Here is an 18,988-nt window from a genome sequence, read left to right as displayed (position 1 = left end):
TGGTAACAGGATTCTGAAACATCTGAGGACTGGAAGCCATACTAATACAAACTGATGAAAATGTATTAACTATTTTCACTACTTACAAGAGAAATGATTCAGTAGGATTACTTTGGAACATTCTTCCACTAAATTCCGGTTCCACTGATCTTATAGCAGTGATGATGCACTCTTAGCTACTGGCATAACAGTAGTGAAGCCCTTATACTACAATTCCCTACAAAGTCTTTCTTTCTGCTCTTTCACTATTTACATTTTTATCCAATTGCTCCCCATACCACCAAAATCTTTTTGCCAAACTTCTTGGCTCATTTTGAGGAAGTGAGAATTTTGTACTCCATTATTTTCTCGCAGGAATACAGATACAATACCAGTGTCTGGATATGACACTGAAGGCAAAAGCAGTGAAGACTGATCAAGGAAGAACTGATTCAAAAGACAAAATTTTAGGACTTGAACAATCAACTTCCCGTATAGGTGAAAACATCAAGCTGAAATCATCTTCTGCTTCATACAACGGATTAAAAGAATGAAGCACTTCTAGCCCCCATGAAGAATATCCCAAACAAATCATGTCAATGAAAAGAAGGGTGAAAATTATTTTGAATACTATTCCAAGTTGAAGAAATGATGATTTCCCTGATACTAATTGAATAAATAATGGTGCTACTACTTCCACTGTCTCTACCTTGATGCTGCTTCTTTATGGTCAATGATATCTCAGAAACTCCAGCAGAAATTAGGATTTCACCAGTTTCAACAATAGAGTAAACTTTAAGTTTTGAGGAAATTAGTTACTTTTCCTACACAGGATTGGCATCTAGAAGAACTTCCTCTGTAGTAATAATCAGTGCCCCAAATCTTGTTGAAAGTTCAACACTAGCATCAGCCACACTGGTGATCAGATGGAAACTCGTTTAAGTACTTCAGTTAGCTTTAAGGCTAATATATTTCATTGATGCTCTTTTAACCTGGTTTAGTATTTATACACTCCTCCTCTTCAGTATGTTAATTTTCTTCTGTTGCTCCATTTTTAATGTGTGAATTTCTCTCAGTTGTCTGTATACGTTCCAGAAAAACCTGCAGTGAAGTAGAGCGTTGATTTTCTGCAGAAATAATTTCACCCCTTTTTTTATTGCTTAAGCAAATCTTCAGTCATTTGCCTGAAAATCTACTCAATTTAGTTGATCCAGAAGGCTTTGATTTGTCCAGCTGCCTCATGAAGCAGCACAATGCCACACAGTGGTGTAGATAAGCTATTTGCAGCAATATCCTCTGAATCACTTATTTTTCTAGTTGCAAGATAAGTGAACATGTTGGATATTTTCAGCTGATCAGAGAGTGCAAAACATGGATTTCTAAAATATAGATCATGCTTAACGGACTCAGTTGCATTTTTGAAGAAGTGTTTAAAATAATGTAAAGGAAATGTCTGCAAATTATTTATATGGAAATCCAGTAGCCATTTGATAGTCTGTTGGTTAACGTTGAAGCTCATGGAACCAAGGGCAAGTTATTAACCTGTTTAAGAAATTGGCTGATGCATAGTTAACTCAGTAAGAAGGAACAAATGGCAGGATGTGACTAGTGATATCCTGGGAGAGGGGAGGGGAAAGATTGACAGAGAAGATGGGGTGAAGCCAGCAATCCAGAACAATCTCCTGTCAGACGTTGTGTTTAAGAGTGTTGAAACACATGAAGGAATTATTTATATTTAATTTCCCCAATATCTTTTTTGTTTGTTGGGATCTAGAGGCAGACCCTTTGGTCCAACTCGTCCATGCTAACCAGATATCCTAACCTAATCTAGTCCCATTTGCTAGCATTTGGTCCATGTCACTCTAAACCCTATTCATATACTCATCCAGATGCCTTTTAAAGAGAAAAAGATTTTTCTCACCTTAATTTGCCTCTATTCCTTTAACACAAAATACTGAAAATATCATGTAAAAAGGTTACCACATTTTTCAGGAAACGAGCGCGAATGCACTGTTACCTCTCAAGTTATTTATCCATTTTTTAAGCAACAGTATTGTTCTGCTCCTACATTACAACAATGGGTACAGTTCATGATAGCACATATTTTTAAAGTACTTTGAGAAGTCTGGTGATTGTGAAAGTTGCAATATAAGTGCAAGTTTTTCTTGCCTATCCATAATTTAAAGAAAATGTTCCCTGCCTTTCTTTAGCAGCAACATGACAGACCTGCCAGTCAATTGCTAGTTAGAAGAAGAGGTTTGCTTCCAATAATCTTTAACTCCTCTGTGTCTTCTAATCATTATTGGCAAAACTGAAACTACGTATTTTACTCCCAGTAGAAACTCTAAACACTATTTTTAATTCCATTCCCATCTAGCTGCTCATTCAAATTTAGATTTAAATGACTTTTTAACATAGAAATAATCATCCTATGGTATCAGAAAGATACCCACGTCAGGGAGACATTAAAGGAAAGGAAAGAAGTTGATTTTAAGAAAACTGGGAGGGACGTGAAAAGGCAATATTTTTAAAATAAAGTTTAGAATTGTTTTGAATGTACTGTATAACATATATAAATTTTAAAATCTTCTTTGTTTCCATATTGTAGCTGATCTAGATACCATTTAATGCCTTCATATTTATAATTTTCAATTATGAGTAATTCCATTCTTTTCTAGGGTGTCACTGAAGGCTACAATGGAACAATATTTGCCTATGGACAAACAGGAAGCGGGAAGTCATTCACCATGCAAGGCATTTCTCATCCAACTTCGCAACGAGGAGTTATTCCCAGGGCTTTTGAACATATATTTGAGAGTATCCAGGTAGTTCAGCTGCAGCTCAGAGTTTATAAATTTGGATTCTTGTGGTTAATTATTGAATTGTTGTGGTGCTGAATGCTGTAAAAGAGTCTGTGATACAATGCAATTTGTCATACATTCTTATTTTTCCAATAATAGCTTTAGGTTTGTAGAGTTTATCTTATATTCCAGTGTTTCAAAGGTGAATAAAATGAATTCCGTTCTGCTTTAATATCAAAATATTTAGTGATGGACACGTGCTTCAAGAGAATTAGTAATAGCAGTATCAGATGGACTTCAATGAGTCTTGAATAAGGCAAGACACAAATATGCATTTGTGATTCACCATAGTGAATCAATAATATCCTCTCAGTAATATCCAGTGATGAGGCAATTATCCACAGGGAAGTAATTAAAACTGGATGGCAAATAACTTGTGCCGCCCTGGAGGTAAAATTAAGGCAGGATTAGGAGTTGCTGCTTGCTTTTATATCCTTGTGAGAGACAGTAAAGAACAATGACCTCAAAAAATACATTTTATGCCACTGGTTATAGTTGTCTTCTCTTTTTTTTGTCTTCCTCTTTATACAGTATCAACATTCTTAGGTATTTGTAAATGAAATAATCAACTCGTATTCAACATCATTATTTTTAGATTTGATATCATTCAGTGCTTTGATTACTTTGCAGCAAAATGTAAGCAGTTTAAGTGGTTTCACTGCCACTGTGTGTTCACCCACAGTGTACAGAAAATACAAAGTTCCTGGTGAGGGCTTCATATTTGGAAATTTACAATGAAGAGATCCGAGACCTTCTGGGCAAAGACACTAAACAGAAGCTGGAGGTAAACTCTAAATTTACATGAGCATTGTCTCAAGATACATTGACTTAAATTATTAGAAATCTCTTGTGTGACAAATGTCTATATTAAACTTCTGTTTATTTGAGTTGTAAGAATCTGCCTTGCTGGATGAAAAATCTGGAGTTCCTTTATTTGCAACACTTTGGGTATATCTACACCAGATGTACAGCAGTAGTTCAAGCTTACCACCACTTTCTCAAAGGCAGTTAGGGACGAATAACAAATGTTGGCCATCTCAGTGATATTCGCATCCTATGTACAAATGAAAAATAATTACAAAAAGTTCCAGGCTGTAGTTTAACTTTTCTTGAGTAGCCAGGCTTGCTAATTTAGACATCAAATATTGTAACAAAAACAAAAATTGTGAAAGGAGCTCATCAAATAAAAATATTCTGGATGTTAATAATGTACTGCAACTCCTGAGGTCTGTACCAGTCATCAATTGCAAGTTTCATTTTAGTTTCTTTTGAGTACCAAATGAATAAAAATAACCTAATTAATTAATGAAGCACACTTTCAAGAAGAAAAGTCTCTCTTTATATGTACTTAAACTACTTAATTAATCAATGCTCTCTAACTTTTTATTATTAATTTTAATATAATTACCACACCATTAACAACAATCAAGTCTGAGGACAACATGTGATTCAATGAGAATATATGAAAAGACACCTGGAGCATTACCAAGAACCCCTAAAAATAAGGTGCCAATCTGATGAAGCTGGAACACAGGATTATGTGCACCCTGTATATTAAACAGAGAAACAGCATGCTACAGAGCAATTCTAATAATGAAAGCTCGGAGATCCTGAAGCATACGAATGTAAATGATGGTGCATAATTAATAATAGAAGGAGGAAACTCCATGAGTTTCAACCTGAATGATGGGGAAACCCAGCATGTGAGCATGAAGGACAAGACTGAAGCATTTGCAATCATCTTCATCCAGAAGTGTTGATCTCTCCTGGGCTTTTCCCATTGTTTCAGCATCACAGAAGCTAGTCTTCAACTACCTTAATTCATTCCATGGGATATACAGATACAGCTGATCCCCCGGATGCAGCAAAGGTGACAAACTCTGACAATATCCTGGCTACAATGCCACAGATATAAGTATCAGATGTCCACGCACCTGCAGCAATGACACAGCCTGTGGAGGAATTCTCCAGTCACCCTGAAACCCTGAGAACAGGACTTTCTTGATTGAAATTACATCATTTTATAGTTGAGTACCTACAGCCATAGGTCACACTAGGATAGGCTTAAGAATGACACATTGAGAGAGTCAGGAGAAGCACAGAAAGAATGATTTGTTGTAAATACTAATGTTTAGATGCGCCTGAGTTATAGTGAGAGTTTGGCCACGATAGGACTTTATTCCTTGGAACATGGGAGAATGAGGGGTGACCTTATTGAGGTGTATAAATTCATGAGGGGCATAGATAGGATGTGTGCATATAGTCTTTTTTTCCCCAGGGATGGAGAATTGAAAACTAGAGGGCATAGGTTTAAGGTGAGAGGGGGAAAATTTAAGAAGAACCTGAGGGGCAACTTCTTCATGCAGAGAGTGATACATATATGGGATGAGCTGCCAGAGAAAATGGTTAAGGCAGGTACAGTAGCAACATTTAAAAAACACTGGGTGGGGAGGATTTAGAGGGATATGGATCAAATGTGTATACTCTGAATGGGCGCCATGGTCAGCATTGACCAGTTTAGGCCAAAGGACTGTTTCCATGCTTTGTTATTCTATGACTCTATGTAAAAATGAATTACTTTAGATATTTATGTACACAGTAGAAATGAAGGCTTCAGAAGCATACCTTGCCATATTTTAATTTTGTTCTTGAGATGATATTTGTTGATTTGATTGAAACAGGATACAAAGTTCTTGGATTGCTTCCTTACTGAACTAGGGAGCCTCCTGGTTGGTTGTCTTTATTTTTGAATCATCTTATGCTACCTGCCATTTATTTTTCTTGCTGCTCTTCATGTATTGCTAGAGGTGTGAAAAATGGGTCTGGTTTTCATTGTGAGGTAGGAATTTGGGTTGTCTGTCACAGCCATTAATTTTTCACTCTGAGGTATACCCTGAAGTTCTGATGGGGTTGAAACTTTTGACTAACCACTTATGTCCCTGCAGCATTTGGGATGTATTTGCAGGGAGCTTCTTATGGCCTGATGATAATTCTGTTTTGACCCTACCACATTGCTCCAAGATATAAATATCTGTCCTTTAAGTCCTGTGAAACCTAACATTTTCTTTTTCTGTCCCTTTCAAACTCATGAGGATCTAAGGATTCTCTTATAGGGTTGCTGCAGTACTTCAAGATTATATGAACAGGGCAGGTACCTCTTTTGCCCTTCTATCAATAAGTCATTGAAATCAATCAATGAAATTGATATACATCAAACTATTGATTAAGTCACATCATATTACTTTAGTGTTCTCCATATGGCTGGCATACAAAATTGAAAACACTGTCCTTCAAAATGTTAGTCTTTGGTGTTAGTTCTAGAGGTCAAAAACTGTCAATCTGAAATTTAAAAGATACAACTAGGGACATTCAAGCTAATGCTTTGTAGCAGAGAACAAAGCAGTAACATGAATTCAACTTGTTTATTATTTATTAAACCTGGTCTTGTTTATTTCTTGGGTGTGATGTTCATAGAGCATTCTGTGCTCTCTCTGTCTCAGAGGTGTGCTGTGCTCAGGATAGATGGTGTGCGGTTTCCTCCTTAATTAGACTCTGTGGTTTCCAATTCAGCGCAAGTATGGTTAGTTTCTGAGGCATAGAATGGGAATACAATAATTATTTAGAGCAGTGCAAATGGTGTTCAGCTAATATTGTTATGACACCAAGGGAGAATAGCTGTAATGAATTTTAACCTTCCAGGAAAGAATGTAAATGGAAGCTTACTTTCAAACTATCTTCCGACTAGAAAAGGGTACTTGTTTTTAGATTTAAACGGAATGTACAGGAAAGAAATAGGCCATTCAGTCCATGATAATGGCTAGGCAAATGGAGTGATCCGAGGATTTATGAGTAGTGCTAGTTCAGACTAAACTGGTAAGCACAGCTAGTGAGGTATTTGCTGCGCTGTCAGATAAGGGATCAAGAGATTATGAAGAGGTTAAACAGGCTATTTTAAGTGCTTATGAATTGGTACCAGAAGCATACAGACAGTGGTTCAGAAACTTAAAGAAAGAACCAGGTCAGACCTATGTTAAGTTTGAAAGAATTAAACATAATCCTTTTGATCGATGGGTGCATGCTTTATAAATAGATAAGACCTTTGAGGCTGTACGAGACATTATTCTGCTGGAGGAGTTTAAAAACTTACTTCCAGAGATGGTAAGAATTCACATGGAGGAACAGAAAGTTCAGGAAGTGAGAAGGGCAGCAGAATTAGCAGATGAGTACATGTTGGTGCATAAAACAAGCTTCTGGCCAGAATTTCGTCCTGTGAGGAATAGATGTTGGGAGAAGGGGAGATCCTACACTACTAAACCAAGGGTAGAGAGCCTCAAGTGTTTCTACTGTGGTAAAGTGGGTCGCAGTGCTGGTCGTTAAAGAAAGGTACTGTGGGAAAAGATGTGGTAAAAGAAGCTAAGCCAATGGATTAGTGAAAGTAGTGAAGAGACCCTGAGAGCCAAGGAGCTGCAGAAGAGTGCACAGCCTAGGCAGGGGCTGGGTAATTAGTATCTGATCTCTACAAAGAATTTGCTTCTCTGGGTAAAATTTGCTCAGAACAGGGGGAGAAGGACTGAAAGTTATAATTTTGAGAGATACAGGATCTAACCAGTTGCTAATAGTAAGGGATGAGCAAATATGCACTCTTTCTGATCTGTTACCCGAGAGTGTGGTAATTTGTGGGATAGATGGACAGAAAGTTCGTGTTTCCCTATGTAAGATCAGGTTGGAGTGCCAACTTAAGACTGGGGAATTTACAGTGGGAGTGATTGACAAAGTATCAGTTCCAGGAATTCAGTTTGTTCTGGGGATGATTTGGCAGGATCCAAGGTGGGAGTGACACCCCTTGTAGTGGAGAAGCCCAAGGAAGACCAAGAAACTGAGGAGTTAAAACAGAACTATCCTGGTATTTTCCCAGACTGTATGGTAACCTGATCCCACTATCATAACTCACAGCATAAAGCGAAAAGTGAAGAGAAAAATGAAGGAGTTGAGGTTCAGTTAGCAGATATCCTGTTTGAAGTAATGGTGCAGAAAAAATCTGAATAGGCAGAGGGTCAGACAGAAGTGTTTATTCCTGAAAGACTAAGAGACTTGCAATAGCAAGACAAGATGGTAAAAGATATATATGTGGAAATGTACTCCGAAAATAAAGCAGAGAGTATTCCAGAAGGTTATTATCTGAAATACAGAATCTTAAGGTGGAAGTGGAGACCATGGCAGGTTAGTACAGAGGAGAAATGGGCTGAAGTACACCAGATTATGTTGCCAGTAGCATACAGACGGGAGGTGTTACGGTAGCACATGAACTACCTATAGGAGTTCACCTAAGGGTTCATACGACTCAGGCTAAGGTACAAAAACATTTTTATTGGCCTGGAATGCACAAGGATGTGGTGAATTTTTGCCATTTGTGTCATAAGTGCCAGATGGTAGTAATAAAACTAGCACCTTTGTTGCCAATTCCCACATTTGAAGAACCTTTCCATGGATTATAATGTAGGTCCCCTCCCTCCTAAAAGTGGGAACCAGTACTTGTTGACTATAATGGATGTGTCTACCAGATTTCCTGAGGCAATTCCAAATGAAGTATCAAGGCAAAAAAGATAGTAGAGGTGTTAGTAGCTTTCTTCACATTGTATGGATTATCCACAGAGACTCAGTCAGACCAAAGTTCAAATTTTACTGCTAGGCTGTTTAAGGAGGTTATGGATAGCATAGGTGGATGGCATAGGATTACAGCACTTTAAAACCAGTGTGTATCATCCTGAATCCCAGGGAGCTTTAGAAAGGTCACATCAGACCTTGAAGACCATGTTGAGAGCATACTGTCAAGACTACCCGAATGATTGGAGTGAAGGTATCCCATTTGTATTGTTTGCCATCAGAGATGCCCCAAATGAATCTACTCAGTTCACTCCCTTCAAGTTAATATTAGGGCATGAAGTGAAAGGTCCTTTGAAATTAATTAAAGAAAAATTGACAGGACCAAAGTTGGAGATCTCGCATTTAGATTATGCATCGGAGGTGAGAGACAAATTAAATAGAATAGGTGAGTTAGCTAAACAGCACCTAAAGAGGACACAGCATAGAATGAAGCAGGTGGCAGATAAAAGCTCTGAAGCTCGAACGTTTTCCCAAGGGGATGACGTGTTAGTACTATTGCCAGTGGTATGCAATCCCTTCAAAGCCAAGTTTAGTTGTCCCTGTCAAATTGAGAAAAAGTTGAGTCAGGTGAACTATTTAGTAAAGATGCCAGATAGAAAAGCAAGGTATTGGGTATGTCATGTGAATATGTTGAAACTGTATTATACGGGAGAGGTGGTATGGTGGCTCAGTGGTTAGCACTGCTGCCTCACCGTGTTTGCATGGGTTTCCTCTGGGTGTTCTGGTTTCCTCCTACAATCCAAATATGTGTAGATTAGGGTGGATTAGCTGTGCTAAGGTAGGGGGAATGGGTCTGGATGGGTTAATGTTTGGAGGGTTGGTGTGAACTTGTTGGGCCGAAGGGCTTGTTTCCACATTGTAGGGACTTTAAAAAAAAGAAAGGACAGGAGAAACTGGTGTGAGTTACTGCCCCACAGAATGAGGAATCAAATCCAGATGATGTGATTATATTAATTCCCTACAATGTGGAAACAGGCCCTTTGGCCCAACAAGTCCACACCGACACTCCAAAGAGTAACCCACCCAGACCCATTTCCTTCTAAATTGCCTATGGGCAATTTAGCATGGGTAATTCACCTGACTTGCACATTTCTTTGGACTGTGGGAGGAAACCGGAGCACCTGGAGGAAACCCACGCAGACACGGGGAGAACATGCAAACTCCACACAGACAGTCGCCAAAGGCTGGAATTGAACCTGGGACCCTGCTGCTGTGAGACAGCAGTGCTAACCACTGAGCCACCATGGATTTTGATGTGCCTCAAAATAGATTTAAAAATGAAGAAGTCTTTGAGGACTTGGATAGGTTAGTAAGCTATCTGTCTCAGGAGCATAGAACACAATTGAAAGATTTGTTACTGCAGTATAGGGACATATGTAAGAATCAGATGGGGAGGACTAATGCTATTGTACATTAAGTAGCCGTAGGGAATACTGTTCTGATAAAACAAAACCCCTATCGGCTTAATCCTTTCAAAACCAGACAGGTCCAGATGGAGGTGGAGGCCATGCTCAATGAGGACATCATTAAATCAAGCCAGAGCGAGTGATGTTCGCCAACCGTCTTAGTTCCCAAACCAGGCAGGACTTGATTCTGCGTGGATTATAAGAAGGTCAATACTGTTACAAAATCAGACTCATATCCATTTCCTAGATTGGAGGACTGTATTAAGAAAGTTGGATAAGCCAGTTACATAACCAAGTTGGACTTAATGCTTACTGGCAGGATCCTTTATCAGAGATGACAAAAGAAATTTCTGTGCTTGAAACCCCAAGTGAGCTGTATCAGGGTTTAAAGTGATGCCCTTTGAAACGAAGAACGCATTTGCTACATTCCAAAGACTAATGAACAGAGTTGTGGCTGGGTTAACAAACTGTACGATCTATTTGGATGATCTTTAGTAAGTCATGGAAAGATCAAATAGTACGGTGGGCAGAGTTCAAAGACTACGAGAAGCAAAACTAGTGATAAACATAATTAAAACTGAATTTGCGAAAGCTCTTGGGACGTTCTTGGGACATAACATCGGTCATGGAAGGTTAACCCCACGGAATGCAAAGATGAAGCTCATCAAGAAATTTCCATGACCAACCTCAAAGAAACAGGTGCTTCGATTCTTAGGACACAGCGGATTCTACTGGAAGTTTGTACCAAACTTCAGCAGTGTAGTGGCACCGTTAATCGATTTGCTGAAGAAGAACACAAAGTGTCAGTGGACAGAGCAATGACAGGAGGCATTCGACCATTTGATATCAATATTAACCACCAAACCAGTTTCAAAACCTTTTAAAGTCCCATCGATGCTAGTGACTTTGGAGTTGGAGCTGCACTCCTACCAGGAAGATGAGGATGGGATTGATCTGCTGGTTGTTTACTTTTCGAAGAAGATCAACATCCACCAGAGGAAATACTCCACAATTGAAAAAGCACTATTGAGTTAGGTACTGGCCTTAATACATTTTAATGTGTAATGTGTCGGAGACGATTGTGTACACTGATCACAATCTGCTTACGTTCTTAGAATGCTTTAAAGACAAGAATATGAGACGATTTCGTTGGAGTCTTAATTTTAAAATCGTACGTGTTGCGGGTCATAAGAACATAATCGAAGATGCGTAATCGCGGATTTAACTGATAAAGTTGAGATGAGATTTGTCTTAATTTAATGTTATATACATATATACAATTATATGGGAAGAAGTTAGGGTGAACTTAAAGTTATCTGTATGTTAGGGTAATTTCTTTAAAGAATAGAAAACAATTTTTCTTAAGGTGGGAGGTATTTTGAAGATGTGGATTTACTCTACCTTTAAGAGAGTTAAAAGCTAGCAGAACTACCTGACACAGTACCAAGAGTTCTGAACAAGATATAACATAACATTTGGTTGAAGAACTTGATTAGCTGGTTCCGGGTCAAGATTAGAGTGGTGCTGGAAATGCATAGCAGGTCAGGCAGCATCTGAGGAGCAGGAAAATTGATGTTTCGGGCAGGAGCCCTTCATCAGGAAGGTAAAAAGATTTGCCACGGCGATGGTTGCTGTCCTGACCTGGTGGCTAATGGCGGCAGTTCTGGAGGCAGGGGGAAGCTTCTGCAATGTTCGAGGAGCGCTGGTTATTGAAGTGGGTATATAAAAGTTTGTTGTACTTACAGTTTTGAATTTGAGATGGTGTAGAAATACTGTTTGTTGAGAGTATGAATTCTTCTTAGGACATAGTCCTGTGCAGTTCTGAGAGAGTGTGGCCCTCAGTTGAGGCATAGCCAACTATAGAGAAGTTAGATGGTGGTGCATGGCTGCGAGTGTGGAACGGAGGATCCAGAAGGAGAACTGTTGCTGGTGGTTTTGAATTTGTAGTCTGTACTGGTTGTCCTGTTCAGATCCAAACTGTGCTAGTCTGAATGTAGTCCGGAGTCCATGTGGGATCAGTTGGTTGCGGAGGCAAGCATTGAGGAAGCAAATGTGGCTGTGGTAGCGAGTCTATTTCAGGACATGGTTGAAGAGCTTCAGGGCAAAAGAGATGATCTGGGGGGTTGCAGTGAGAGAGAGACTCACTGAGATCTTTGTAGAGAGATGAGGAGAACTTCTTCAAGGTAGGCATCCTTGCAAGAGGATTCACTGTAAGGTTAAAATCAACTAGGCGAAAGTGAGGACTGCAGATGCTGGAGATTAGAGTCAAGATTAGAGTGGTGCTGGAAATGCAGAACAGGTCAGACAGCATTCCAAGGAGCAGGAAAATTGATGTTTCGGACAGGAGCCCTGCTACTGATAAAGGGCTCCTGTCTGAAACGTCAATTTTCCTCGATTAGCTGGTTGCCTGGAGATGACAAAACTAATTTGAATTAGGCCAATCAGTTTAAATGATACCCTGAAAAATACCAAACACCAATCAAGTTTGAATTTAGTATATTGACAATCTTAAAAGCCAATGATACAATCCGATGCTTTGGGGGTATAAGACCGGAGAAAATTGAACAGTTGGAAGGAGAATTGCCAAGCCACCAGCATGTATAGACTGTCCAAAAAATAGCTCTCTTAAAGGCACCTTTATTGATCAATAACCTGCAAAACAGAAATCCTTAAGAAGAAGAAAAAAAGACGAGAAAGACATAAATAGAAGATTCGACATCTGGCTGGTTTTGAAAATTTGAAGTTTGGCCATCTTAATTGGGAATTTTTATTGGACTAGTATTATAAAAAGGAAGGTAAAAGATAGGTTTGAGGAAGGAGTTGTAAATAGTTGTTAGTTAATTATTCTCTGTTATACTTTAAGAAATAAAGTTGTCAGTTTTTAATTTAAATAGTTTCTGGCCTCTCGAATTTTCACAGATTATTGCACGGGATAAATCTTTTCTGTGTTGCTGGTTTAAATTAAGCAGGAGGGTCTACCCCATGTTGTAACACAAGGAAATGGCAGAAGAGTTAAACCAGTATTTTGCATCAGTCTTTAACAGTAGAAAATGCTTTGAATATCCCATTAATACAAAAGAATATTGAGGAGGAATTTCATACCAATAAAGAAGTAGCATTAGACAAACTAATTGAGTTAAGTCAGATAAGTCCCCTGGCCCTGACAGCTTGCATTGTAGGATCCTAAAACAGGTAGCTACAGATATAGTGGCTGAATTGGTTGTGATGTTCCAAACATTGGTGGATTCTAGAGAAATACCAGAGGATTAGAAAACTGATAATGTGACACCCTAATTCAAAAAGGAAAGGAGGCAAAAACTGGGTATATAGGCTAATTAGCCTAACATTTATTGTTGGAAAAGTACTGGAATAAATTGTTAAGGAAGGAAGAGCAAAATATTTGGAAAATCATAATCCTATCAAGCAGAGTCAGCATGGTGTCATGTAAGGGAAATTGTGGCTGACTAATTTATCACAATTTTTTGAGAAAGCTTCAAATAGATGGATAGAGTGAAGCTGTAGATGTGCTATATTTGGACTTCCAGAAGGCATTCAACAAGGTACCTTGCAAAAGATTACATCATAAGATAAGAGCCCACAACATTGGAGGTAGTATGTTGGATAGAGAATTGGCTTATGGGCAGAATTCAACCAGTGGAGATAAGGGATTATTTTTCAGGTTGGCAACCTGTGACTAGTAGGGTTCCACGGGCATCAGCGCTGGGACCACAACTGTGTACAATACATATTAATAACTTGGAGGAAGGAAAGGAATGTACTGCATCCAGATTTGCAGATGACACTAAAATGGGTGGAAGGGTAGGTTGTGAGAAAGATGCAAATAGTTTTCAGGGAGCTATTGATAGAATAAGTAAATCATCAAAAAGTTAAAGTATAATGTGGGAAAATGTGAAGTTGTTCACTTTGGAAGGGAGAACAAAAGAACAGAATATAATTTTTGTGGAGAAAAACTGCAGAAAGCTGCAACGCACAGGGACTTGGGGGTAGTTGTGACCAAGTACAATAAGCTAGTGCACAAGTGCAACATCTGATCGGGAAGGCCAATGGAATGTTGGCCCTTATTTCAAGGGTGTTGGAGTGTTAGAATATAGAAGTCTTACTGCAACTTTACAAGGTGCTGGTGAGACCTCATCTTGAGGATTGTGAACAGTTTTAGTCCCCTAATTTAAGAAAAGGTTTCATTTCATTGGAGGCAGTTCAGCAGAGGTTCATTACAATGGAGGGATTGTCTTATAAGCAAAGACTAAAAAGGTGAGGAATCTGATCATTGGAATTTAGAAGAATGAGAAGTGATCTCATTGAAAAGTTTAGGATTCTTACGGGGCTTGTCAGAGTAAAAGCTGAGACGATATTTCCCCTCATGGGTGAGTTTAGCACCAGAGGGCATAGTCTTAGAATAAAAGAGCATCAATTCAAGCTGAAATGAGGAATTGCTTCTCTCAGAAGGTTGAGAGTTTTGGAACTTTTTGCCACTGAGAGCTGGGTGGCAGAGACCCTGTGTATATTTAAGACTGAAGTAGATTCTTGATCAGTAAGGGAATCAGTGGTCATGGAGAAAGGGCAGGAAAGTAGGCGTGAGGAATGCCTGATCAGCCATGATCCAATTGAGTAGCAGAGCAGGCTCAAGTGGCCGAAAGGCCTGCTCCTGTTTTTATTTCTTATGGTCTTATGTTTAATCACTCAGTGCAGAAAAGAGAATAAAAGGTGTAAAAAAAACCAAACAAAAAGAAAATAAAAGGACCTATATGGGGCTTCATCCCTTTCTCCCTACTTCTCCCTTACATTTGGTGTGCATTGCCCTTTACTAGCTTTACATTCAAATTATTCAAATGGGTGATTTACTGGTGGTGGTTAAAAGATGAACTACCATAGATGATTTGGTGATGGAGAAAAAGAATGTTCAGCTGTGTAATAGCACTTTTGGATGTTAGAGAGAGGGAAAAAGGCTCTTAATGGTTCAAATAATATTTGAAAAAAAGACTTTGACTTAGTCAATTTAAAGGGATCATGAAGTCCATGTTAGTTGCTGGATTAATCCCATTGACTGTCGGTTCAATTGTGAAGGTTTTGGAGTTTTCCTGTAAGTGGCTAAAGTATGGTTACATTGGAAAAAGTGACCTTGCTTTTTTTGAATTTTTTTTCAATTGAAGTAGCTGATGGAAATTGTTTCCAGATGTGAGTAACCCATTAAGACTTCCTCTGGGAATAAACTTGATTAGGATAATGACAAAAAACCAGGAGGAACAGGACAAGATTCTAGGAGGGTGTGATGAAGAGATGATTGGAAAAAGGAATTCAACAAGAGGCCTAGGGCCTTCAGGTATTAATTTTCTTACCTCCAATTCAACAAGGACCAATGCTCAAGACATTATTGCTTCACAATAGAGATCATGAATGAAGTCTGCAGTGTTGCAGTAACATCGACTCTTAAAGCAGGGCAGGATCACTGGTGTCTGTGGTGATCAAGATGACAATGGCACTTAAGTTTTGTGGATCTGGCTCTGTTCAGGCTGTTAATGCAGACGTGAGCCACATCTGAGAGTTTGTATTGCACTACTGTATAAATGAGTTTACTGCCAGAGTTTGCCAGAAATAAATAGAGGGATGCAAGGATTTGCCAGGCTGCAGGTATCCAAATGATGCAGGCTATTGTTTAAACTCTCACTAGCTTTCTGTTCCTCATTTGAGCTTGACAACTTTACTTGTAAATTTAAAATGCAGCTGGTGTATGACCACAATCAGTGCAGCATGCAAATAAATGCACACTATTGAGCACCAGTTACGGTTCCTTCATTCTGCATCAATCCTCTGTTCCACCAACATGGCAGGTCAAAAGCTGGCTCTGGGCAACATGTTATCCCCTTAAGACATGCTCAAAACTCCAGACAAGAAACCATGCAATTGTGCACAACAGGCCTACCATGTTGCCACAAGAAACACTGTAAAGCAAGAATATTTGTATCAGTAAGCAACATTCCAACTGCGTTACTTGGCTCAGAGATTAAGTTTTGCAGTAATATGCTACCAGCAACACAATCTGTCCATTTTGAAGGTATAGCCCTTTCTATCACCAATCAGGTGAGGACCTCAGGAGCATTAGGGGGAAGAGAAAAGTAAAATGCAAGCTCTTTCTTTCCAGATTATCTGTGATTAAAATATTTTAATCATAACAATGTGCTTAACTATACCTTCCCATATACCGTAAAAAACACTTCCTCTGTAACCATTACATTGTCTTCCAATCAGATGTTTCTCCAGGGACTGCAGTGTAAGAGATGGAAATCAGTTGATGTTCCATTGAGGAGATTGTCTTCCAAAGTTAACTTCAATCTCAAACAACCGAGTATGGCTCCAGCTTCTAACTGCCCCACCCTGGCCTAAGCAAACTAGCTGAGGGGCAACACCAAAGACACTGATGGAGCATTAGGGGCAGAATTAGATGGAAACACTGACATTTTTCTCAGACAATGCCTCAGCAAACATTTTAATCTTGTGAGATATTCTGTGATACTAGAAGTCTCTTTCAACAGTGGTTTTCAAAACCATGATGGCAACAATTTGAGTTTCCACTGTGACATTCAGGCCTGTTATTGAAGCTTAAAATTATTACTGTTGTTTGGCAATTTGGGTTTAAGATGGGATAGAAGAATTTACTACTTGATTTGTAGTTTTATTTTGTATATTGCATGAATTAAGAAGGGAAGGCCATGGTTTTAGTTTTATTTTTCAGTTTTGTGAATTGTGTGTCTATCTGACTGAAAATTTGTTTGTACCATTTAAATAAGGTTTCAAAAAATCTTTTGAAGTGAATAGTTCATATTTTAGTAGACACATGGTAGAAGATCAGTGTTTTAGAAAAGAAGGGATAGAGATAGGAGAAGAAATGGAACTGTAGCAACAAGGTATTCTCTGGCACAGGGAATCAGAGAAAAATTAGTTTCCTTTTATAAAGAGAGACAATGCCGTCATAAAAGGTAAGTGTGTAGGTTTCTTTCTGAGAGGAGCAGGACATTTAGAAAGAAAAGGGCCTAAACAGCAGTGTAGTTGCTTCAAAACATCAATGCTGCCAGACCAGCTGAGTTCGTCCAGCAATTTCTGTTTTTGTTTCAGATTCCAAAGCAGTCAAAATAAGAGAAAGAGAGTGCCTAGTACCAGTTTTTAAAAAAGCAGAAGACTACGGAAAAAGAATTTTAAAAATCCATGTTAAGAAACAAGTGAGCTATGTTTATGTGTCTCAGGAAGAGACATTTCCTAAAGAAAATGCCTGCGTCAAGTAATTACAGAAGTTTGCAAAAAAAAATTATAGCCGTGCCCACTGACAAAGAGACTTTAAAATTTAAACAGGGTAGTCCTTCGCTGAGGTTTGATTATTTGTAAATTGTTGTTGAGGGTTGAGACTTTTTATCTGATATTCCTTATGAGACTGTTTCAAACAGTTCTTATATGTTGTAATTTTTTTTCATGTTCCTTTTGCACAGTATAAACTTTTATTTTCTGTTGTTAAATGTGCATTGGCAACCTGTTATGAATATTCATGGAATAAAATTTGTTCGAGTTTCAGTTACACAATCTTAACAGAATTAGGCTTATTCATTTTTGGTGAGTTTCATGTAGAGTTTCTCTCCACAAGGCTTAGTGCATTTTCTGAAGCTGTTGTCCCAAACTCATCACATTACCACTCATCATATTCTGCCACTAGCTGCAGGCAGAAGTGCTTGGCACTGCCAGGTCCTCCTGGGATTGGTGCCATCTTCAAAGTCAAGTCCTGACAGTCTGCAGCTGTCTTCACAGTTCTTGTCATTTGCCCTAGGTATGTCAGACAGAAGGAAATTGGCATCTCACTTTGCTGATGGGGACATGAAGATCCTGGTGGAGCGAGGGGTTTGCATGCGGTCATTGTCCATGAAGCATGCCTGAGATGTTGGTGACTAGTGTGCAAGATGGAGGAGTAAGTAGGCTGTGATGAAAGCAGCCCATGTGATGACAAGGCCTGAGGTATGGGGATGGGTAAAGGACATGGATAAAGGTGCTCAGGTGCTAAAATTATTGAACTCAATATTGAGTCCTGAAGGAGCCCAAGGCAGATTTTGGGATGCTGTTCTTCCAATTTCACTGAGCATTACTGGAACACTGCAGCAGGCCTGAAGCAGAAATTTTGGCTAGGGAATGCAGTGGTGTGTTAAAGTGTCAAGCAACTGGAGCTTGGGGTCATTTTTGCTAACAGAATATGTATTTGAATTGTTCGGTGTGAGGCTTTCAACAATGCTAAGTGTATGAGTGTGGGGTAAAGCATTTGAATTAAAGGGCTGAGGATTAATTGACAATGATTGTTGGTCAGCTGGTATCAGAACTGCAGTGAATTAGCAATGGATGAGACTACTGGTGCAGTTGGTAAGCTACACCATTTAAAGGTTGAACTCATTCTTGTCAGATTGTTAAACTTCTTTCAGCTCTTATCCATGTCCTTGAAGCAACAGTGCGGGCACTGACCTCCACTGTGACTTCTTCCCACAAGTGTGGAGGGCCATCTGCCAGCACCCCCTGCAGATACACAATACCAGCATTTCACTATCTCCAATGTTTGATATCAGTCACAAGAACTCTCACCAATATAGGCCAAGTAGCCTGTGCTAGTTTCTAATTTGTGGGCGGCACGGTGGCACAGTGGTTAGCACTGCTGCCTCACAGCGCCAGAGACCTGGGTTCAATTCCCGCCTCAGGCGACTGACTGTGTGGAGTTTGCACGTTCTCCCCATGTCTGCGTGGGTTTCCTCCGGGTGCTCCGGTTTCCTCCCACAGTCCAAAGATGTGCAGGTCAGGTGAATTGGCCATGCTAAATTGCCCGTAGTGTTAGTTAAGGGGTAAATGTAAGGGTATGGGTGGGTTACGCTTCGGCGGGTCGGTGTGGACTTGTTGGGCCGAAGGGCCTGTTTCCACACTGTAATGTAATGTAATCTAATCTAATCTAATTTGTGTGTTTGTATATGTGTATTCCAGTTTTATAAACCTTTAATATTCTTGTCAGTATATTCTTGAACTGTATCTGTGTAGGTTTTA

The 18,988-nt window shown here is 39.2% G+C and overlaps 1 protein-coding gene across 3 annotated transcripts in view; it reads left to right on the top strand.

The window, feature by feature from the left end:
* The window catches only part of kif17 (kinesin family member 17), a 97,448-nt gene that overhangs the window by 8,313 nt on the left and 70,147 nt on the right, over window positions 1-18,988 (top strand). For all 3 annotated transcript variants that reach the window (XM_043675541.2, XM_043675542.2, XM_043675543.2), the window contains exons 2-3: window positions 2,658-2,804; window positions 3,523-3,624. In XM_043675541.2, coding sequence (XP_043531476.1) covers window positions 2,658-2,804; window positions 3,523-3,624 — 249 coding nt within the window. The remainder of the gene's footprint in view (window positions 1-2,657; window positions 2,805-3,522; window positions 3,625-18,988) is intronic.

The sequence above is a fragment of the Chiloscyllium plagiosum genome, unplaced genomic scaffold, assembly GCF_037043375.1.
Source record: "Chiloscyllium plagiosum isolate Xiang-an unplaced genomic scaffold, Cpla_swu_hap1 HiC_scaffold_37, whole genome shotgun sequence".
NCBI lineage: Eukaryota > Metazoa > Chordata > Chondrichthyes > Orectolobiformes > Hemiscylliidae > Chiloscyllium > Chiloscyllium plagiosum.
Note: the sequence above shows the minus strand (reverse complement) of the source record. Positions and strands in the feature narration are given on the sequence as shown.